The sequence below is a fragment of the Ochlerotatus camptorhynchus genome, unplaced genomic scaffold (genome assembly GCF_037179485.1).
Source record: "Ochlerotatus camptorhynchus isolate MF236.1 unplaced genomic scaffold, CSIRO-AGI_Acam_v1.1 ptg000002l, whole genome shotgun sequence".
NCBI lineage: Eukaryota > Metazoa > Arthropoda > Insecta > Diptera > Culicidae > Ochlerotatus > Ochlerotatus camptorhynchus.
Window position 1 is genome coordinate 1,297,501 of NW_027040494.1, and position 23,703 is coordinate 1,321,203.

Here is a 23,703-nt window from a genome sequence, read left to right on the forward strand (position 1 = left end):
CAGTGCTTCGGCGATGGCCTCCCAGCTGGCGCTGTTGAACGCATTCTTGACGTCGATCGTTATGACGGCGCAATATCGATCTCCTCTCCGCTTCTGTTTGGACGCCTTTTCAGCTCTCTCGACCACTGTCCGAATTGCATCCACCGTCGATCTCCCTTTCCGGAATCCGAACTGCCTCTCCGACAATCCATGCTCACTCTCCGTGTATTTCGTCAGCCTGTTTAGGATGATCCTCTCCAAGAGTTTTCCGAGTGTATCCAGCAGGCATATAGGCCTGTATGATGCTGGATCCCCCGGCGGTTTTCCTGGTTTTGGCAGCAACACTAGCTTCTGTATCTTCCACCTGTCAGGGAAGTGACCCTCGTTCAGGCATTTCTGCAGCACCATCCTGAACATGTCCGGGGATGACTGGATCGCCGCTTTCAACGCTACGTTGGGGATTCCATCCGGACCGGGAGCTTTCTTCACCTTCAATCCTTTCGCCACTACTACGAGCTCCTCGTTGGTGATTTCGACGTTATCTCCCTCTCTTTCTCCGTACGGTGTAGGTGGCCAGGTTGTTGGGTCGTGCTTCGGGAAAAGTCCTTCCACGATGCCTTTCAGCTTCTCTGGGCACATTTCAGCGGGCATCGTTGGACCTCTGATCTTCGCCATCACGACTCGGTATGCATCGCCCCAGGGGTTGGCATCAGCGTCTTGACACAGCTCCTTAAAACAGTTTGACTTGCTCTGCTTAATCACTCGTTTAAAAGCGGCCCTGGCCGCTCGAAACACTTCTCTTCGTTCCTCTCTGTCTGCTTCCGTTCTTGCTCTCTGAACACGTCTTCTGGCTCTGAGACAACTAGCGCGGAGAGTACTAAGTGCCTCGTTCCACCAGTAGACTGGACGCCGTCTGTTATTTGGCTCCAGTTTCCTCGGCATGGTCGTGTCACATGCTCTCACTAACGTTTCTGTCAGCTCGTCCGCATTTAGATCTACGGGACTCCCGTCCACACGAAGTGCCTCAACGAACAAATCCTTGTCGAAAGCTTTCGTCTTCCACTTTCGGTCACAAGTTCTCGTCCTCCGTACTGCCACAGTATTCCGTTGACCGATGCCATATCGTATCGCCTGATGGTCGCTATGGGTATATCCTTCGCACACTCTCCAATCCATGTTTGCCATCAGCGACGGACTGCAGAAAGTAACGTCGATAATGGATTCTCGGCCATCTCTGCGAAAAGTGCTGCTGGTGCCTTTATTGGCCAGCATAACTTCCAGTTTTGCCAGAGCTTCCAGCAGACTGTGCCCTCTTGCATTGGAACACCTGCTTCCCCACTCCACTGCCCAAGCATTGAAGTCTCCTCCGATGACTACCGGTCGTCGTCCGACCAGCTCTTCGGTAAGTCCATCAAGCATCTCGTAGAACTTCTCAATCGTCCATCTGGGGGGTGCGTAACAACTACACATGAAGATTCCGTTGATTTTGGCGATGACGAAGCCTTCGTATGAGCTCGCAACCACTTCTTGAATGGGGTATCTGCCCATAACTTGTATAGCTGCCATCCCAGCTCTATCCGCAACCCAGTTACCGTTATCGGGAGGGACTCGATACGGTTCCGCAATGATTGCAACGTCGCACTTTGTTTCTGTTGTCGACTGCCACAACAGTTGCTGAGCAATGTCGCAATGATTGAGGTTTATTTGGGTTACCTCCATTACTGTTGGCCTGCCATCGCCTTTTTGTATGCTAGGCATTTGAAGCCTCCCGTCGTATGATCGTTACCGTCCTCTTTTTTGCAGAGCATACACCTCGGATGCTTCGTGCAGCCTCTTGCAATATGGCCTTTCTCTCCGCATTTCCTGCACAGATCAGATCTGTCAGGGCCATTGCAGTTCCTCGCCTGGTGACCGAATCCCATGCACTTGAAGCATCGCTCCAATTGCTTGGTAACCCGAGGAGTGGCTTTCAGCGAGCACAATGACCAGCCAACCTTGACCTTGCCCGTCTCCAACAGCTTATTCGCTGCAGCTGTCGAAAGCCGTATAACCGCCGTTTGCATGCCGCCGTACGCCTTCCTCATGCGGATTGACATCGGGACATCTCCCAGATCGCAGTTCACTCTCAACGCACTTCTTAGCTCCTCTTCTGTGGTGATCTCGTCCAGGTCCCTGCACTCGACCACTGTCTCCTGGGATAGAGCTCTCACGCTCGCCCCTTCGCCAAGAGACTTTTCGACGAGCTCCTTGAAGGCTGAGCTCTTGATAGCAGGATCCTTCTTCAGCTCAAAGAGGATCTCGCCTTTCTGGGTTCGCCTGGTTTTCACCACGTTCTCTCCTAGTTGCTTCAACTCCGGATCCTCTCGTACCTTCCGGAGGAGTGCTGCATACGACGTTTTGTCCTTAGCTTCGACGATCAGAGCATCGCCCTTTACTTCGCTCCCGACGAGTCCTGGGTATCACCTTCTTCTGTTCAGCTTTCTTCTTCATGTCTTTTTCCTTCCGTTTTTTCCACTTCTCCTTTGGCTTCTCGACGGTACGCCAGCCTTCCTCCTTGTTGTCTTCTTTGTCGTTCTTGACTTTTTTCAACTCCTCTTCCTCTCCTGGAGTTTCCCTTTTCCTCTTCTCCGAGCGTGGATTTCGAGGTCCCTTTGGCGTCTCCTGTATTTCAGCTGCTGCTTTCTCCTTGGCCTCGATCAGTGCCCTTTCGGCAGTTACGGACCTCGTCCTCAGCGCATCCTGTTCACGTTCGGCAGCAATAATGGCGGATTTGATGCCCGTCACCATTTCCTTTATTGCCTTGTGGACGTTGCTCTTATCCTTGATGAAGTCATGGAGTTCATTGATCCTCCTCCTGACCTCCATCAATTTGGTCTTCCCAAGCTGCAATCCTTCTTGGGGTGTGCTACTGCTGGATTTCGGTGTGAACACCTGGCTTAGCATAAGACCTAGCTCTCCTTGGTGTCCTTGCTGCTCACCTTGGGGCTTACTGCTGCTGTTGGAACTCGCTGTTGCCTCCAGGTTCAACACTGGTGATCTCTGCAATATCCCGCTCCTTGCGAACACGTTCGCTCCTCCGTTTTCAATTTCTGGCGTCTTGCCGTCGTCCTTCATATTTTTTTGGGTTTTCTCATTTTCTTCTTTTTTGTTTTTTTCTCCGTTTTTCTCCATTCTGTTGGGTCCCCCCTCCGGGCCGCTATCTCCACTCGTTGTATGTAGTCGCCTATCGTGATCCCATGGTTATCTATGCAAGCAGGGAGGCCATGCTAGGGTTGACACGGTCCTTCATGGGGGCCGTGTTCAGAGCCAGATCGGCGTAAGTCAGGAATGTTACATCTGAGTCTACTACTCACCAATCACCAATTGGTGACGAGTTTTGAACGTATCCGGAGGCCTGCCAAGGTTTTACCGGGACGGGGGCAGCCGCACTATTAGCCCACTCGCCATTTCAAGAAGGTGTCACCCTTCTTTACTTAGGGAGCAGAATAGCACGACTGTCAGCCCTGTAGCGTGGTATCCAATCCATTGTACCGTGTCGTGTCCATAGTTCCATGCCGTATCCAGTATGCCATAATAAGGATCTTACTGGCGTCGATCCTAATGTGCCGGTTGGCACTCCTGCGGGTTGACGAAGCATTTCCTCGATCGCCGTGTTATGGTTACCGCGCCAGTGTTCGCGTCGCACCCCCTCACTTTGCTATTGTCAGAAGGACAACATTGCCCAGGCTACACCACGGGGAGGTGTGAGGTAGGAACTTGTGAGGACCAGAGATAGGAAAAACGCTCTTCCCAGGTTGTCAATTCACCATTTGTAGCCCTGTGTGTGAGTGTGTGTGTTTGTGTGTGTGTGTGTGTGTGTGTGTGTGTGTGTGTCTGTGTGTGTGTCTGTGTGTGTGTCTGTGTGTGTGTGTGTGTGTGTGTGTGTGTATGTGTGTGTGTGTGTGTGTGTGTGTGTGTCTGTGTGTGTGTGTGTGTGTGTGTGTGTGTGTGTGTGTGTGTGTGTGTGTGTGTGTGTGTGTGTGTGTGTGTGTGTGTGTGTGTGTGTGTGTGTGTGTGTGTGTGTGTGTGTGTGTGTGTGTGTGTGTGTGTGTGTGTGTGTGTGTGTGTATGTGTGTGTGTGTGTGTGTGTGTGTGTGTGTGTGTGTGTGTGTGTGTGTGTGTGTGTGTGTTTTTTTTTTTTCTTTTTTTTTTTTTTTTCCTTCAAAGATTATTACCATATCTACATCTGAAAATCATCCTAGAAAATCCTTGTTCCATTCCAATCGTTCCTTTTTCATCTCAATGCATCCCACTCTACTTTACCTAACCAATCCGGCTAAGACCTTGATGTCCTCTGCTGTCCAAAGAAGTCGTCTCCACACTACTCGATCCATAGCCACACTTCGCCAGCCTCGTAGTTTGCGAAGGGTCCGCAGGTTGCCTTTGACTTGGTCGATCCACTATGCCCCGCTGAGTGCCTCTTCTTCTTGTTCCTGTTAGGCCGCTTTCGAAAACCATTTGCACTGGGTCGTCATCCGACGTCCAGCCCACCGTAGTTGCCCAATTTTTGCAATGTGGACGATGGATGGTTCTCCTAGCAGCTGGTCCAATTCGTGGTTCATTCACCTCCTCCACGTTCCGTCATCCATCTGCACTCCACCGTAGATGGTACACAACACCTTTCGTTCGAAAACACCAAGGGCGCGTTGATCCTCCAAGAGTATAGTCCAGGTCTCGTTCTACGGTCACGAGTCTAATCAGCGTCTTGTAGATAGTCAACTTCGTGCGGCGGGAATTTTATTCGACCGGAGCGTCCTCAGGCGTCCAAAGTAGGCACGATTCCTTGCCATAATGCGTCTTTGAATTTCTCTGCTGGTACCATTTTCGGCGATCACCATTGAGCCCACCCAAGTAACACCAATTCATATAATTATATTGAGTAAACCAAAACCTATCGTACAAAGGTTACATAAACTGCTATAGAACATATGTGTTGCTTGGGCAAATACACGAACTCGTCGACCACCTCTATTTCGTCACCGTCAATATGAACTCGGGGTGGGAGGCTAAAATTGTCTTCCCTAAATCCTCTTCCTCTCATGTATTTCGTCTTCGATGCGTTGATGACAAGTCCAATCCGCCTAGCGTAACGTTTATGTGCTACGATTTATTAAAAAATGTCAAATGCGCCTGAGCCTTACATATGTATGTACATCTCATTGAGGGATGATCAGTAGGCTGATTTGACAGCACCTCACGCCCCAGTTGCCAGTCTTCTTGATATGTTGTCTTCGTTGACGGCTTGCTATGATTTAGAAAAAAAAAATCAATGTTACGGAAGAAAACAATTCAATGAGGGGAGGGGTATTAGTGAATGTGCCATGTTTTGTTACCGGGGAAGTAAGGAGTGTAAAAGTGGTCTCTTATGCGCTATGTAATTTGTGAACAGACCCTTAAATTTATAAAATTCTGCTTCCAATTATGCATGGTCTCTTAGCTGTCACCCAATTTTGGAAAAAATCAACCAACATATCTTATGAAAATCGCTTTATTCGATTGTATGGCTCATGGTATCATCGTTGTCATAGGTCAAAACCAAATGGATTAAACTGAAGCCGGCAAACCACAGCCTCACAAGGTAAAATCAAACATGTATTGGTGACCTTCTATCTAAACTGGTAAACCGATTTCATTCATACTAAATTACCATGCAAAAAGAAGATCATTATCTAACGCTCTATCGTCAGCATCAAATGTGCTGAGTAATTGTTAAGATACATGACGTCATTATTCATACATTTGAAGCGTACAATAATCCCTCCATTTATGCGGTGGGGACGGTATCACCCGTATTCCTGAATTCCGCCGCACCCACCGCTGTTTCTAGGCTGTCCTTCAACCAGTCCCGATGATTTTTTGTATGTGATTTGTGTCAATCATAGACAAGTTATTTACAGAAAATCAGCTCAGTACCACCCACCGCATAAATGTAGAGATTACGGTATCTCGATTTTCGTCTGCCGAATCAACCACGCTAGCCGTAGTTGGGTCATTACCTTCGTTACGTCCAGATCATTAAAGATGGGTGTTCTAACGTTTTGTGCGTTGGTGCTTTTGACGATCGGTGCTAACCATTTAGAAGCTGCTCGTATTCTCGGTATATTTCCAACACCGTCAAAATCACATTGGATACTGGGATCAGCACTTTTGAAGGAACTCGCTCTCGATGGACATGAGGTAAGATGAATGAACTGGAGGAAAATTAAAACCGTTTCTTGACTTTTTTACTATTTACCAGGTAACCGACTTGAGTCCGTTTAAACTTTCAAATCCACCGGCAAACTACCATCACGTAGAAATAGAAATTGATCATGAATTTTTCAACGGTGAGTAGTTCTTTGATACAAGGAATTTTCAAATAGAACAACGTCATTTCTTTTACAGGGAAAATAGAACAACTCTTCTCGGACACCGAAAAGTCTCAAGTTCGAAAAATGATTGAAATGTATACCGCAGTCAACTACTTTTCCAACAGCACACTCTCATCACCTGCAGTGAAACGACTGCTTCAATCTAATCAGCAATTCGATTTAGTTATCTTGGAAATCTTCCTCGACCATGCCCTACTTGGCTTTGCGGAACATTTCGGCTGTCCTGTTATCGGTACAACTACACACGGAGTGCTTGAGTGGATTAACTCGCTAGTTGGAACTCCACAACCGCTGTCGTACGTACCTCACGTCCACATTGGATTCTCTAATCCAATGAACTTCTGGCAAAGACTAGCCAATGTTCTTTTTACTATCGTTGACGAAGCTATGTTATCTGTGCTAGTGTATCCAGAGCAGGACAGACTCTACAGGGAAGCATTTCCGAATGCTAAGCGATCGCTAAGCGAGATGAAGAAACACGCAGTATCATTGATATTAGTAAACAACCACTTCAGTCTGAGCTACCCTCGGCCCTACGTTCCGAATATGATCGAAATCGGGGGATTTCATGTGAACCGGAAAGTCAATCCCTTGCCTGAGGTATGATGAATGAAACATCAAATTTAGCTCATTATTAAAATGCCTCAAACATTTCCAGAACATCCGTAGCTTCATCGATAACTCCACCGATGGAGTAATCTACTTCTCGATGGGTTCGAATCTCAAACCATCGCAGATGGGCAAGCAGAAACAGGAAGCTCTACTCCGGGCGTTTTCCAAGGTGAAGCAAAATATCATCTGGAAATGGGACGATGAAGGCTTGGAACTTGACCGCAGCAAGTACCTGATCTCCAAGTGGCTTCCCCAGGACGATATTCTAGCGCATCCAAATGTGAAGCTCTTCATCACCCATGGTGGTTTTCTGAGCTGTACGGAGTCAATCCATCATGGCAAACCCATCGTAGGGATTCCCATTTTTGGCGATCAGCAAATGAATATGGCTCAAGCAGCGCGATCCGGGTGGGGCGTTGCCGTCGAATTCAAAGATTTCAATGAGAAATCCATCAGCGATGCTTTGAATGAAGTACTCGATAATGACAAGTACGTATTTAGCTTAGATGTAGATTTTTCCTGAACACAACCCTTTTCCTTCAACCTCCAGATACACGAAATCAGTACAGACCATTTCAAAACGCTTGCGTGATCAGCCACTGCCGCCGATGGACATGGCAAAGTACTGGGTTAATTACGTCCTCCGTCATGACGGTGCGGAACATCTCAAATCACCGGGACAGCACCTAAGCTTCGTTCAGTATCACAATATCGATGTTTATCTCTTCATTCTGACAGTGGTCGCAATATTGCTTGTGCTTCCAATCACAGCGGTTAAAGCCGGTTACAAACGGGTTGTTAAAAGCAAACCTAGTGTGAGCCGCAAAGGCAAGAAAAAAATCAATTGATAAGAGAAAAAAATATTATGCGAAAGCGTTTAAGTAGAGAATGACTGTTACTGATAAAGTGAAGACTTTCCTAAGCTGCGGAATCAGTAAATAAAGTACTGACCTAGATCAAGCTGCACGTTTGAAAACGAATTGTCATTTTTTTTTTTTTTTTGTTAATTACTTTATTTGTACAGGCTCATTCGAATAAACTTTACAGAGCCAAGTTATCATTTTCTTTATACATTATAAATGTCTTAAATCTAAAATTAAAGGATTGGAACCGATTACTCGCGGTCTTCTCGAGGTTAGTGGATGACAATTGTTTGGATCGGGAGAGGGAAAAGGAGATTTGGAATATGATTTATGATTCAAAAATTTCACTATTTCTAAAACAAATACTTAATCCTATCGACGTTATATCAACTCTGTAATTATACAATTATTACAGAAACAAATCTACAAAAAAAAAAAATACACACACACATACAAAACACAAACTAAACACAAGGTTAATCAAACTTACAATCTATGGTTAATATTCTTCAAGAAAACATATATGAGTTGCATAAACTCCAGATCGCGTCTAGCCAAAATATCCCGAACTGGAACATTAGGTTGTCTACCTCGAGCCCGAAGGGAATCATACAACTCGGATCTGACTCCACGGTGCTCAGCACATGACCAAATAATGTGATCTGCGTCCTGGTAACCTTGTCCACATTCACAGAGATTACTGTCGCCCAGCTCAACACGGAACAAGTGAGCGTTTAACGAGTAGTGATTGGACATGAGGCGAGACATCATACGAATGAAGTCTCGACCCACATCCAACCCCTTGAACCAAGGACACTTCGACACCTTAGGGATGATTGAATATAACCATCGTCCCAAACTCCCTTCACTCCATTTATTTTGCCAGCTGGCGAGGGACTGTTGACGATAAATGAAGAAAAATTCGTCGTAGGCGATTTGTCGATCGTAAATATCGCCTTCCATAGCGCCCACCTTTGCAAGCGAGTCCGCCTTCTCATTGCCCGGAATCGAGCAATGAGATGGGACCCATGCAAAGGTGATGACAAAAGATCTTAAAGATAAAGCACTTAGAAGCTCTCGTATTTTCATGAGAAAATACGAGGAGTGCTTTACCGGCCTCATGGAGCGAATAGCCTCGACAGAACTGAGACTATCTGTAAAAATAAAATAATTATCTGGTGCAAGTGAGGCGATCGTTTCTAGCGTACAATGTATTGCCGCCAGCTCAGCAACATATACGGAACAAGGAGCTTGAAGCATTCGAGAGGCGCTATGAAATTCGTTATAAATACCAAAACCAGCGGACGCCTCTATTAGTGATCCATCTGTGAAGAACGATCTTGCGGAATCAACTTGGCCAAACTTTGCAGCGAAAATTGACGGAGCAATCATGGAACGATGATGCTCTGGGATTCCGCGAATCTCTTGCGTCATTGATAAATCAAAATGAACAGAACTGTCGAAGTCGAAGAAGCAAACACGATAGGGATTATGCTGCGAAGGGCTGACATCCTGTGTTATGTACACGTAGTACAATGACATAAAACGAGTTTGAGGGTTTAGCTCAAGAAGCTTCTCAAAGTTTGCAATCACCAGTGGGTTCATAATTTCACAACGGGTGAGGAGCCTGAGGGATAGTTCCGAAAACCGATCAGAGAGTGGCAACATGCCCGCTAACACTTCGAGACTCATCGTATGAGTCGAGTGCATGCATCCTAACGCGATACGAAGACAGCGATACTGGATCCGTTCCAGTTTGATGATGTGCGTTTTAGCCGCCGACTGGAAGCAAAAACTACCGTACTCTAAAACCGATAAAATCGTTGTCCGGTACAACGTTAGAAGATCTTGCGGATGGGCTCCCCACCACGTTCCGGTAATTGTTCGGAGAAAATTGATCCTTTGTTGGCATTTCCGCTTCAGATACTCAATGTGGGATCTCCAGGTGCATTTTGAATCGAACCAGACCCCAAGATATTTGAAGGACATAGAATGAGTGATCGGTTTACCCAAAAGTTGAAGCTTTGGTTGTGCTGGGCTATGCTTCCTAGAAAAAACGACCAACTCAGTTTTCTCCGTGGAGAATTCGATACCTAGCTGGATAGCCCAAGTAGACAAATTGTCTAAGGTATCCTGTAAGGGTCCTTGCAGATCGGCCTCTCTGGGTCCTGTCATAGACACTACTCCGTCATCTGCAAGTTGTCTCAACGTGCAGTTGTCCCTTAGACAATTGTCAATTTCTCTGACGTAGAAATTATACAGAAGGGGGCTTAAACATGAGCCCTGGGGGAGACCCATGTAGCTAAATCGTGAAGCTGTAGAGTTTCCATGAGAAAAGCTCATATGTTTCTCTGACAGCAAATTGTACAAAAAGTTATTAATTAATGGAGAAAGGCCACAAGCGTGGAGTTTGTCTGAAAGGACTTCAACCGATACTGAATCAAAAGCCCCCTTAATATCCAAGAAGACAGAAGCCATTTGCTCTTTATTAGCAAAAGCCAACTGAATTTCAGTGGAAAGCAACGCGAGACAGTCGTTCGTTCCCTTGCCCCTACGGAAACCAAATTGAGTATCTGAGAGTAGGTGGTTCAACTCAACCCATTTGTCCAGACGAAAAAGGATCATTTTCTCCATCAATTTTCGAATGCACGATAACATCGCTATGGGACGATACGAATTGTGATCTGACGCGGGTTTTCCAGGCTTTTTAATGGCTATAACTCTCACCCGCCTCCAATCATCCGGAACAATATTGAGCTCCAGGAACTGACCAAACAAGTTCAACATGCGCCTCTTAGCGACGTCTGGGAGGTTCTTCAACAAGTTGAACTTGATTCTATCAGCCCCCGGAGCCGAATTGCCACACGAAAGGAGCGCGAGTGAGAGCTCCAGCATTGAAAAAGGCTGGCTGATCTCGTCTACCGAATTCGTCGTTTTGCGAGGAATCATCTGTGCCGGCACAGAATCAGGACATACTTTTCGCGCGAACTTGAGAATCCAACTATCGGAGTACTCCTCGCTCTCGTTGTTTGAAGACCGGTTACGCATCCTTCGCGCCGCATTCCAAAGCGTATTCATCGACGTTTCGCGCGATAATCCGTCCACGAATTGCCGCCAGTATCCGCGTTTCTTGGCTTTGATGAGGCTCTTGAGTTCGCGTTCAAGAGCCGAGTACGCTTCGAAATGTACGGGTGTTCCACGTTTCCGGAAAAGCTTAAACGCGTCGGACTTTTTACGATAAACCTCAGTGCATTGCTGGTCCCACCAAGGGGAAGGAGGTTTCCTACGGAAAGACGTTACTGGAACCGGCCGAGTTTGAGCTTGAAGCGCGCTGTCCAAGATCAGATTGGAGAGGAAGTTATATTCCTCCAACGGTGGAAGCCCTTCTACCGACGTTAGGGCATCTTCTATCACATTCTTGAACGTTGTCCAATCGATATTACGGGTAAGATCGTACGCGACGTTAACGGGTTCCGACGGATTGAACCCACTGGCAACTGAAACTTTGATCGGCAAGTGATCACTATCGTGGGGATCTTGGATCACATTCCACGTGCAATCCAACGATAATGAGTTAGAGCAAAGTGTGAGGTCTAATCTACTTCCATTCGAGGATGGGCCAGCCAAACGTGTTACTTCTCCATTGTTAAGAATTGTCATATTAAAGCTGTCGCAGAGGTCATATATCAAAGTAGAACGGTTGTCATCATGCAGTTCCCCCCAGCCTGTACCGTGGGAATTCAAATCTCCCATAATCAACCGTGGAGCAGGAAGTACCGAACAGATATCTGAAAGTTGTTTGCGATTAACAACGGCTCTAGGAGGAATATAAACAGAAGCAATACAAAGGCTCTTACCTTTAATAATAGCCTGACATGCAACAACTTCAATACCTGGAAATTGTGGAAGATTCACTCTATAGAAGGAATGGCACTTTTTGATCCCCAAAAGTACCCCTCCTCCACGCGAATCCTCACGATCCAGTCGAATAATGTTAAAATCATAAAAAGGAAGATCTATATCTGAAGAGAGCCAAGTTTCACAAAGAGCAAATGCATCACAATCATTATTGTGAACTAAAAACTTAAAAGAGTCTAATTTAGGAATAAGACTTCGACAATTCCACTGTAGAATAGTGATCAAATCCCCGACCTCGTTTGGAAAATTATCCATCGAAGGAAATGATTGCTGCAATGAGGGGCCACTTCAATGTCAATTGCTTCAAGAGGGTCTTCACAGAAGGAAGCATTGCCAGAACAATGCTTTTGAGAGGATCAGAAATATTGAGGTACTTGAGAATATCGTCCACAATTTTATCAAATGAGAACAACCCGGATGAAGAAGGGGCTTCTGTTCTTAAAACTGGGCCATCAGGGGTTTTTGATGTCCCCGGGAGAGATGGAAAGTTCTGGTTATAGTCAGTTCGGCGGAAACCAGGAGGAGTTGAAACTTCCTTTTTTCCATCACTCCTTGATTTGGGCAAGCTGATTTGGGGTTCCTTATCTGCAACTTTCCGCGAACGGATGCGTTTTCGTTTCCGTGCAGAACCTTCCGGAAAACTGAAAGAAACTCCCTCCTCAGCCAAGTCAGAGTCAGACTCGTCATCAGACAAAACAGCAAAGGGATTTTTGTCGTTGGTTGATGGTGTGGCTGTTTTTAGCATTGCTGCAAAAGACTGCCTGGAACGCTCCTTAAGAGAGCGTTCTAGTTTCTCCCCGCGTTGTTTGTACGCCGGGCACGATGAGAGACCATGAGGAGTTCCCTTACAGTACACGCATTTTGGTGCAGTGACTGTGCAGGCGCCATCCTCGTGCTTCTCCCCGCATTTGGAACAGCGTGCCTTGCTGCCACAGTGAGAGGCCGTATGTCCCAACTGTTTGCAATTTTGGCAGTTCATGACCCGAGGAACAAACAAACGCACAGGTAGCCGAAGTTTTCCCAACTCGATGTAGTGAGGAAGGGCTGAACCAGAAAAGGTCACCCGAAACGAGTCTGTGGGGGTAAAGCTCTTTTTACCCTCGCTGAAAGATACTGAGTTCAGCTTCTGGACTTCCAGTATCTCAACCGTGGGAAGCAAGGGGTTCTTGAAACGGCCAACCGCTTGCTTCGCCAAGATCTCGGGGGTCAGACTCGCTTCGGTGACCACACCTTCGATCTCCACATTACGAGCTGGGATGTACACTCTATACTCGAGTGTAAAGAGCTGGGAGGCAGCAATCTCGTTAGCTTGTTTCAGGTTAGAGACGACAACGCGAAGTTTATTGTACCTCACCTTCGAGATTTCGGTCACGGCCGAGAACCGCTTCGTCAGATCATTAGTAATTTGCATTACATTCAAAGGTTTCTTTTTGGGCTGAAAGTAAACAACCCATGGGCCAGTCGAGTCTTCTGGGTAGGCTCGCGATCGGGGGCTTATCTGTCCCTGTCCATTACCAGACTGAGATGACGAACCAGGGATGGCATCATCTGATTTCTGGGATGACAGACGTTTTCGACCCTTCTTGCTATCGCGTGGCAAAGAAGTGTCATCTTCCGACAAAACATCCATTTCGTCTTCCGACAAAATGTCCATTTTGCCGTACTAGTGGGAGCGAAAAACGCTCTACCACTGCAACGATAATCAAAATTACTCGGACACAATACACGAGAAAAAAAAATACAAACACAGAAACACAAACTTAAAATTTAACTGATGGGAGAAAGAAAGAAACAAGAACAAAAACTTATCTGATAATCCTATACTACTACCACCGAGCGTTTACACAGCAGCAGCGGAGCGACGCGCAGCTTTGATGATCTTCGATCCGCGTGTGCGGGCGGTCTTCGTTGGTGTGTGCTTGTATGAAGCTCGGCACTCAGCTGAACACACGAGATGGATGAGCGGTTTGAATGTGGAGGCAGATGCTGACACTCGATGACGATGATCCGTGTGCACAGGTATGCGTGACCACGCACCGATGGTGCGCAAAATGGTTGGCGAATTGGCAATCGCAAAAACAATTTTCCTTCCGATGATGCCGAAAACACACTTTCTTCTCAGAAAAAAACTCACTTTTTGATAAATTTATCGGGAATTATGCCAGGAATCACTAAGCGAGAAAAAACTGATTATTTACGTCAGATAATTGCGAGAAAACTTCCAAATTAACGGAGCGCGAAACAAGTCGACCGTACTTCTTGCTAGGACGCAGTGAGATGAATTGTCATTTGTAGACGGTATTTTAACTGTCCATAAAAGCATAACAGTCCCATATGGATTTTTTTTATCAGAAATGGTGTATCCATTAGAACTGGATTTTAAACTCTGCATTAAAAGACCCATGATTTGTACAGAAAATACCAAAACTTAGTTGTCCCATTCATAAGAGTCTAAGGATGAATAAATTTTCAACATCGTTTTCTCGGCTTGCTGTTTTTCCAGATGGGGCTGATATGCTTTCATGGGCAGTTAAAGACTGTATCGAAAATAATTTGTAAACAAATGTTTTCTGACAAATCCGTCCTAAAAATGAAAATTAATCTAATTTTTATTTCAAACGACTGGTATCTTGACCTCTTATGAGATTTCGAACAGTGTATTTTCGGGTTTTTTTTTTTAATGCATCGTTCCAGTATACTTATGACTATTTCAAGGATTTAGAAGTCTCAATGTATTTTTGAAGATGCTCCAATAACATATTTAAACATTATATTAACAAGTAAGCAAAACGAGCACACTGAAACCTGAATGCGATAACACCCGATAACTTCGTGATCAGCAACAACCTAATCAATCCCACTAACACCGTAAGGACCATCATTCATTAGAACGGGAGAAGATTCTTCGCACAAGCCAACAACAACCTCATCAGCAGCCGCCTCATCATCATCATCATCATTCCCGATCCCACCATCAGCATCACAACTCACTGGATCGATCCAATAGCAAAATGGAGGAATCCGAACAGTTTGAGACCCAAAGTAACCGCAGTTTCTACCACAATTCCGGCACTAGTCGTAGCAGTAAGAGCATTCACTCAATGCAAGACCAGACTCAGCTACCGCAGCAACAGCAGCAGCATCAACAGAACCAGCATCATCCCGGACCTCAATCCTACAAGAACTTCAGCCTGCCACGAAAAAGCATAGACAGTAACCTACACACTTGGATTTTTTTCGCCGAGATGGGCGCCACCGAGCAGCTCGGCATTTTATTTTGCTGGATCTCAGTGTAAAACTTGCCGAGATTCAGCTAACAAACGAGAATTTTGCCGAGATCTCAGCTAACAAACATATTTTTTGCTGAATTTCCAGCAAAATAAAATGCTGAGCTGCTCGGTGGTGCCCATCTCTGCAAAAAAATCTAAGTGTACAGACTAAGTTTTTTTTTCACCGAATCTCGGCAAAACAATTGCCGAGATGGGCACCACTGAGTGCTCGGCAACCATATCGGCAAACAGAAAATTTTCCGGGGATCTAGGCAATCATAAAATTCATGGTTGTCAATTTTTGCCGAAAATCTCAGTAAACCAAATTACTGATTTCTGCTCAGTAAGCAAAAACGTTTGCCACTAGGCAGACGAGCTCCTTTTTAATCACCGAGTTGCTGTTATTACCATGTAGTCATATTAACAAATAAAACGATTGACGAATCTTGAATGTGGATGGGCCTGAGATTAGACTCATGATGTTCTGCTCAGTAAGCAAAAACGGTTGCTCTAAGGCCACTGAGCCCCTCATATCACATAATACCGTTGCTCAAATTTGTGTATCCATTCAAACCCGGAACCAATGACAACAACGAGTTTCGCAAAATACACGATACACAAGCGATTTTACCATAAATCTCTTTAATATGTAAGGACCTGGGACCGCGTTTTTCTGCTCAGTAAGCAGGCCACTGTAACCGACGATCTTTCAAATCCGAAAACTAATAACTACGAAAAAGTACTTAGGCTTTCATTAAGTTCCACTTTCACGCGACGTTCAATGACAGGGTCCTATCCAGGATTACATCTGAAAAATCCAAATCTGGCCAACGCCCACCTAAACCTGTTCTAATCCACCTGACGAATGGAAGACTTTGACTACCCAGCCATGCAATAGTCTCATTCCGTGCCTTATGGCAACTTGATGATTCTATTGCGCTCATCTTTTGGCACCACCCAGGGGAGACTTGGTCCTGTACCCAATGCTTAACTTATCTCCATTCCACTCAGTTACTCGCAATTTCTTGTGATATAGTGGGCGGAATATTATTATATGAGACAATTCAATGCAGACGTCTTTCCAAATTTGGCAGATCGACAGGTAATCGGTGAGTTACCACGATAGTTGCTATTCAACAACTCGACAACGTCCCATCGTCAACGCCTGCTATGAGAATTTCCCATTGCAGACGCCAACGAAATGACGTCATCGAGCTATCGATCAACTACCCTGGTTATCGCCTGGTACCTTATAGCACGATGCTAGGAGGCGAACCGGAAGAATCGATGAGCTACCTCTCCCCCGGTTGGGAAAAAGTGACAGCTATATTATCAAAATTCGGCAATGGATGAGGTCAATACCGAAATCTCAGTAAACGTAATTGCTGATTTCGATATTATCTCTATTTACTGATGGGCTCAGTGAATAACTTTCCGAATTTTGGTTAAAATAAATTGATTGCCGGCATTTCGGTAAATGTTTTTGATTAATCTCGGAAAAAATATGTTGGTTGCCAAAATATCAGCAAAATTATTAATTACCGTGGACCAGTATTTTTTTTTTGCCGAGCTCGTGAATCTGTTTTAAGTGTGTAGATTTCGGAGATGCTAATAAAACACGTAGCCAGCAACCCCGGTACCGGTTACTCCAACCGTGCCAATTTTGAACGAATGGTTTTGCGGGAGAAATTTAAAGTTCGGTTGGGAAATGGAACAAAACTTTTCAGATGGTTTTTAAAATTTCAAAAATTGCTCGATTTTTAACAAATCTGGGACTAATGATAGTGAAGAACAACTTTATTAAATACCGTAAATGGATACGATTTTTTTTTTTTTTTTTTTGGTTTCGGCCTAGTGTTCCGCGCATACCTACAAGGTTATATAGTCCAAGTAACATTTAACGTTTTATGAAATACTACAAGGCTACTATAAAACAACATTCATAAAACCCTGGTCAAGGTAGCTTTGCATTTATTGAATCCACCAAAACCTCATTAAGACTAGAATCTGTCTAGTTGGCCCACCCCGAAGAAGGTTTTAAAGGGCATATTTTTTCGAGGCACTTTAAGATTGATTTGTTGCAAAAAGGTTATACGACGAAAGCAGTGAGAACCATTTGAAATCCATATCAGCGTTACCAGATTATTTTAAAGTTTATCGGTAGCGAAGGTATTAAAAATCGGTATTTATCGGTATTTACTATTTAATTAATGTTATATTTTTGCCGTTTTTGAAAGCAATTTTTTTAACAATGGTGACGACTGAGAATTGAGGGGAATTGCTTAAATGGCTTTCTCATTCTTAAAACACTCTTTAATTTTTTAATTTAATTTTTTTAATTATCGTTGTCCTCAAATGGTGATCGAAATTGTGACCAAGTAGTTTTTTTTTTCAATTAACTATCATTAAATGAAACCAAAATATGGTAAATCAGCCACAACAACGACTAAACTATTGAAAATAACGACAAACAATATTTTCCCTTGAAAAAGGTCACAACCCATGATCGAAATGTCGAGGAGATTACATCGTAGTCGTTGCAGGGTTTTAAGACTGAGAAAGCCGTTAATCAAAGCAAAAATTTTGCTTTTGAACTTTGATCGGAAAATTCCGGAGGAAAACTCCGTGGAATGTTTGAACATCCAGAGAAAGACGAAAAAAGCAGTCCTGGATGAAGTTTCGGAAATCGGAAGTAAATTTCCAGAAGTAGACATTTCCAGGGAAAGCCAGAAGAAGCTCGGAAAAAGCTTCCAATAGAAGTCGAACAAAAAAAAACCTTTGGCTTATGGTCAAACTTCCAGAAGAAGACGAAAGAAATTTCTGGGAAAATTTATTGAACTTCCTGGAGAAGACGAAAGAAACTTCCTGGAGACGCTGACAGAAACTTCCTACGGTAGATTGGAAGAAAGTCGGAAGCCAGAGCGCTTACGAAACAGTCGAAAGAAACAACGGCATAATTCCGGAAGAAATAGATTCCTGGGGGATGTTCTAATGATCTAGAAAATTTTCCTGATAGTCATAAAACATCCCTGAAGACTCCCAAATTTCTCCAAAGTTTTCGGAACATTCCTGAAATGTACTTAGAAATATTCCATAATTCCTCGAAACTCCTTAATAGTTCTTGTAATTTTCCTGAAATTAGGGGCTGTTTTGGAGTTCTCTGGTCATCCTCGAAGCGCTCGAAACTTCCCTGATTACAATAAGCCTACCGGAATATCTCTAATCATCTTTGAAGGTCTCTAGATTTTTTTGAAGATAACGAAATCTCTTAAGTGCTTTCACAATTTTCTTGAATTTATTGTAACATCAGAATTAAAGTTCTCTGATCTTCCAATTTTATTTTTTTTTATTTTTTAAAGTTATCGACAGTGCCATTAAAAAGCATAGAACTTCCCATAAAATGTTCTCATAATAATCTAATGTTCATGTAACTTTCCTTACGTTTCCTAAACTTGCATGAGCCCCTCAGGACATTGTTGAAGTTTTCGGAAATTTCTTGAGTTTCTCAGAACTCAGTTCGCTGGACTTTTCTGGAATTTCCGGTTTTTCGAATGTTAACAGAAGTTAATGAAACTGTTTTTAATTTATCGAAACTTACACAAAAGTGTGGACTTTTCTGAAGTTTCAGAACTTCGTAAATGTTCCTGCAGCTAGTATGGATCCGCAATAAAAATCTGATAGCATCTTTGAAGTGCCGGGAAAGTTGAAAAAACTGGCGGGAGAAGATGAAAGAATCATTCGAGCGAAGGCTGAAGAAGCTTCCAAGGTAGGTGGAAGAAAATTCCAGGAAAAGTTGGATGAAACTTCAAAAAGTTGAAAAGTGAATAAAAACTTCCGGAAGTTAAATAATGTTCAAAAAATGTACAAGTCTCTCACAAAAATTTTCTCCGAAATTCGAGCGCGGGCAGGCAATAATAATTTTGATTATTTAAAAAAAAATCGGTATAAATCGGTATAATATCTCAAAAATCGGTATTCTGATGAACCTTATCTGTATATCGGTATCTAGTTCGGAAATCGGTATAAATACCGATAAATCGGTATATCTGGCAACGCTGGACCAGACTACTGTTCACCAACTAATGGTTACCATAGGAGATAACCGATCAGCTACTCTGAAAATATAATTTAGTTTATACAACGAAATCAATCGTTTATTCTACGTGGGGGAGGTAGCTCATCGATTCTTCCGGTTCGCCTCCTAGCATCGTGCTATAAGGTACCAGGCGATAACCAGGGTAGTTGATCGATAGCAGGCGTTGACGATGGGACGTTGTCGAGTTGTTGAATAGCAACTATCGTGGTAACTCACCGATTACCTGTCGATCTGCCAAATTTGGAAAGACGTCTGCATTGAATTGTCCCATATTATAATATTCCGCCCACTATATCACAAGAAATTGCGAGTAGCTGAGTGGAATGGAGATAAGTTAAGCATTGGGTACAGGACAAAGTCTCCCCTGGGTGGTGCCAGAAGATGAGCGCAATAGAATCATCAAGTTGCCATAAGGCACGGAATGAGACTATTGCTGGGTAGTCAAAGTCTTCCATTCGTTAGTCATTTCAGGTGGATTAGAACAGGTTTAGGTTTAGGGTGGGCGTTGGCCAGATTTGGATTTTTCAGATATAATCCTAAATAGGACCTAGATTATTTAATACACTAGTAACCTCAACTTCTGTCACAATGTTTCATTGTGACTAATCAACACTCAATGGGTAAAATATCAAATTTGCGGTAAATTTGAAAAAAAGGGAACTTGGAGTGTAGAGCGCACTGCCCACTGGACGATTCTGAAGCCTGACCAAGTGAGTGGGTTACGGGTTTATTTGATTGTACGTCATTTCCAAGTTATATATAGATACATTCAAACCATTGGCATTTGAGATAAGACAGAGATAGGATCCGGAGGGCCCGCTTAGGGGAAGCGTAACCCATGTTATGGCTTCCATTTATTAAATAGTTCAGATAGGCTGGAAATGATAGGTTCATGGTGAGAAAATTTACCATATGGTGCCCGTTCACTGATCAAAATTAGATTCAAATCGTCAGGCCCTGCCCTGGAATAAGGGGATTGACGATGATTTGTCAAGTTTCATTTTGCATTTGCATATAATTGTAAGTTTAGGTTTGCTTTTGTAACTGAAAGATAGATAGTTTGCCTCAATTGAAACATTGAGTTGTATAAACTTGACGAATCATACCTCTAAAATAGTAGTAGTTATACCCTGGACAGACTATGGCTTATATCATGTAATATAGGCTGTCTTGCAATGAGCACTCATACATAGGATTTCCAGTGGAAACTAGATGTATGAGTGCTCATTGCAAGACAGCTTATATTACATGATATAAGCCATAGTCTGTCCAGGGTATTACAGTGCCGCATTATCTAACAACCACTGCCTGCAACTAATGTTGGAGGGGTCGGCAGGGCTGATTACGGATCAAAACTAACATAACTCTAACACTGAAATGATCCCGAAACTAACGCTCATTCATTGCACTTTGAGTCATAAAGTAGTTTTATTTATTTTCCTACTAATCTATCTACACACTTAGTTTTTCTACCGAGCTCGGCGGGGAGGGTTTCGCTGAGATCTCGGCGGGAGTGACATTTGATTGCTGAGTCTCGGATAATGCCTTTTCTAATAATCTGCCTACGTTTCTTTTCTTTGTTATCTACTTTATCCCCTTTTTATTTTTCTGCTCTTCTTTCCTCTTCTCTTCTTTTGTTTTGTTTGTTTACATATAACTAATACTAATACCTCCTTGTTTTCTTTCTAATTTGTCTACTATGTCCCACCATCACGATGAGATATGAGCTACCGTACATGGTACACGCTCATATACACTCCCAAAATAGTATGCCGCAAGTAAGTATACTACAGAGGCAACCAGGGTGTGTGCTGATAAATTACAAAATTACAATTACATCATTATTTTATACATCAGCTTGAATTACGTTGATCGATATTACATTTTTTTTTTTTGCTGTGCACTACACCACCGGAGCCAGCAAAGTTCAACAATCCATCGTTGCTTATGCCTTTGTTGTCGTTTGGAGCCAGTTTTGCGAGGTAGGTGACGATTGTGCGTATTTCTCGCGTAACTTTTGAAAAGGGCCTAGCCTGAACCATACGTAAAGAGCTAATTGAAACATTGTACGTCGCGTGAAAGTGGAACTTAATGAAGGCCTAAGTACTTTTTCGTAGTTTTTAGTTTTCGGATTTGAAAGATCGTCGGTTACAGTGGCCTACTTACTGAGCAGAAAACGCGGTCCCAGGTCCTTACATATCAAAGGGATTTATGGTAAAATCGCTTGTGTATCGTGTATTTTGCGAAACTCGTTGTTGTCGTTGGTTCCGGGTTTGAATGGATACAAACATTTGAGCAACGGTATTATGTGATATGAGGGGCTCGGTGGCCTTAGAGCAACCGTTTTTGCTTATTGAGCAGAACATCATGAGTCTAATCTCAGGCCCATCCACATTCAAGATTCGTCAATCGTTTTATTTGTTAATATGACTACATGGTAATAACAGCAACTCGGTGATTAAAAAGGTGCTCGTCTGCCTAGTGGCAAACGTTTTTGCTTACTGAGCAGAAGACCGTGGGTTTAGTCCCAATATGTCCCAATAGTCCCAAGCATCGTCTTTTGGTTCTCTGTGTAATTACAGCTGATCTGGCAATAACAGAGTAGCAACCGTGGGCGGTCAATCAAGCTCAAGCTCAAGCTCGAAATCAATCGTTTATTCTACGAATATATTCGTTGTTATCTGCAACGAAATAATTCCGTATGAAGCTAGTTTCGTTTAAATTGTCACATTTGGTACTGATTTTATTTCGTGTTGAGAACGAATACTTCGTAGTATAAATACGAATTATTCGTGTGGTAAAATTCAAGGACTACAAGTAGTATGAAACATTCGTATACCCACAAAAATAATATTCATACATTTTACAAAAACAATACAAAGAGACACGAACATTTCATCAGAAAATAAAATCATCTTTCGGATTGCTTATGATTTTTCTTTTTGTTTTTTATTAAATAAATCTAAACATACATATTTTTTTTTTCACTTTCACTCTTCGCTTTTAAAATATACGCGTACTTTTTACAATAATCTGACAAACATTCTACACCAAGATACAGATTCCTCCGCAGCTGCAGCACCGCCCGCTTCCAGTATGCCCCGGATGAACAAGACATCAATTGTACATCCGCATGGTAGAAACCTTTTACTCTTCAAATCTGGGCACCAGCACCTTGAACACATTATACACCTGCTGCTTCTCCGGCAGTTAATAACAAGCAATTTCCATCGTCGGCTTGTGGCGATCCCCATACCGGATTCATCGAAAATTTGTCCTAAATGGACGATAACGACGAAGTAGCGCTCTATCCTATCCGCTCGATCGTTGAATGCCACACAGAGAAAAAATACTACCCAATATTTGAGTTCTTTTTACTTAATATTGAGCTCAGCCTCTCACTTGCACTCTTTATTGTTGTCAAAAAATGAACGAGAGATTGAACCCAACGATATAGTTCAGCTTAATAAGTTACTTTTCAGTAAATTGCATATTCTCAAATTTACGTGAATTAAACTTAATTTTGAGTAGAATAAACTTAAAAGTAGGTAATTTTTTTTGCTGATGTTAAATGGAAACTACTATATGCGATTTACTCAAAATTGGGTTATTGGGCTGAACCTCGGAATTGAGGGAAAAGTACTTAATTTTGGGTAGTTTTTCATCTCCGTGCACCTTAATGTTAAGTCGGCCTAACGATCAATCCAGCCCAATAGTTTGAATTATTTTATTTTTTTTTCCTTTGGTTTGTTTTTTCCGTCGATCTTGTTTTCCATGCTGAGCATCAATGCTACCGAAGGCAGGCAGCTCCCACACCTGGACCCTACCCCTATCGACCCATCAACTCATGAACCGGGGACCAACGGCTTTACTTCCCATCCGAAGGAAGGCGTGATCAGAGATGTTATGCCTCAGAACATCCCGGCGGCGCCGACTGGGATTGAACCTAGGCCTGCTGGGGTGAGAGGTAATCACGCTTACCACTACACTACCGGCGCCGTTAGTTTGAATTATCCAAAAATGCTCATTGTTAGACCAACGGTCGGGTGGGGAAAGAGTTCCACTCTAACGATTGCTAATGCTCCATATGCCAAAATGGTAGACATCAACATTAAACCATGTTGATTATGTTAGTCATAAATATTAGGTAACGCAAAAAAGTGGATATTTGAATACTCCCCCTTGTCATACACTCGAACACCGAGTTCCGAGAACAGGTGCAATTGTTAATTCGAAGTGGAAATGAATGTATAATGTTTAAATCGGCGCCTGAATCAGTGGTCTAATAATGAAGTGTCATGTACTAATGGCATAGTTCCGCTGGTACCACAATGATATAGGGTTGGCTAAGGTCAATTAGTTGGCAGATGGCGAACGGGAGCTTAAGTTATGACTATCAAGTGGGTGATAGCTAACGTAACCTAATAAAACATTATATAACAGAGTGCAGGAATGTTTCAGGTGGTTCCTTGCACTATTTTCGGAAACTAGAGCCGCATTTTATCTGAAATTCCTATATCATGTAGGGTGGATCACAAATTCGGCATCGGGGACCC

The 23,703-nt window shown here is 43.4% G+C and overlaps 1 protein-coding gene across 1 annotated transcript; it reads left to right on the forward strand.

Annotated features, from left to right (window-relative positions):
• Nucleotides 1-5,949: 5,949 nt before the first annotated feature.
• On the forward strand, nucleotides 5,950-7,951 carry LOC135704435 (UDP-glycosyltransferase UGT5-like). Its single transcript, XM_065225926.1, has 5 exons — nucleotides 5,950-6,195; nucleotides 6,257-6,344; nucleotides 6,403-6,989; nucleotides 7,048-7,490; nucleotides 7,552-7,951. Exons 1-5 carry the CDS (start codon nucleotides 6,040-6,042, stop codon nucleotides 7,847-7,849), a joined length of 1,572 nt encoding a protein of 523 aa, XP_065081998.1. The 5' UTR covers nucleotides 5,950-6,039; the 3' UTR covers nucleotides 7,850-7,951.
• Nucleotides 7,952-23,703: the final 15,752 nt, after the last annotated feature.

Coding starts and splice junctions, on each gene's coding strand:
- LOC135704435 (XM_065225926.1), top strand. CDS start 6,040: ATGGGTGTTCTAACGTTTTGTGCGTTGGTGCTTTTGACGATCGGTGCT. Junction 6,345..6,402: donor TGATCATGAATTTTTCAACG/GTGAGTAGTTCT, acceptor TTTCTTTTACAG/GGAAAATAGAACAACTCTTC. Junction 7,491..7,551: donor GAAGTACTCGATAATGACAA/GTACGTATTTAG, acceptor TTCAACCTCCAG/ATACACGAAATCAGTACAGA.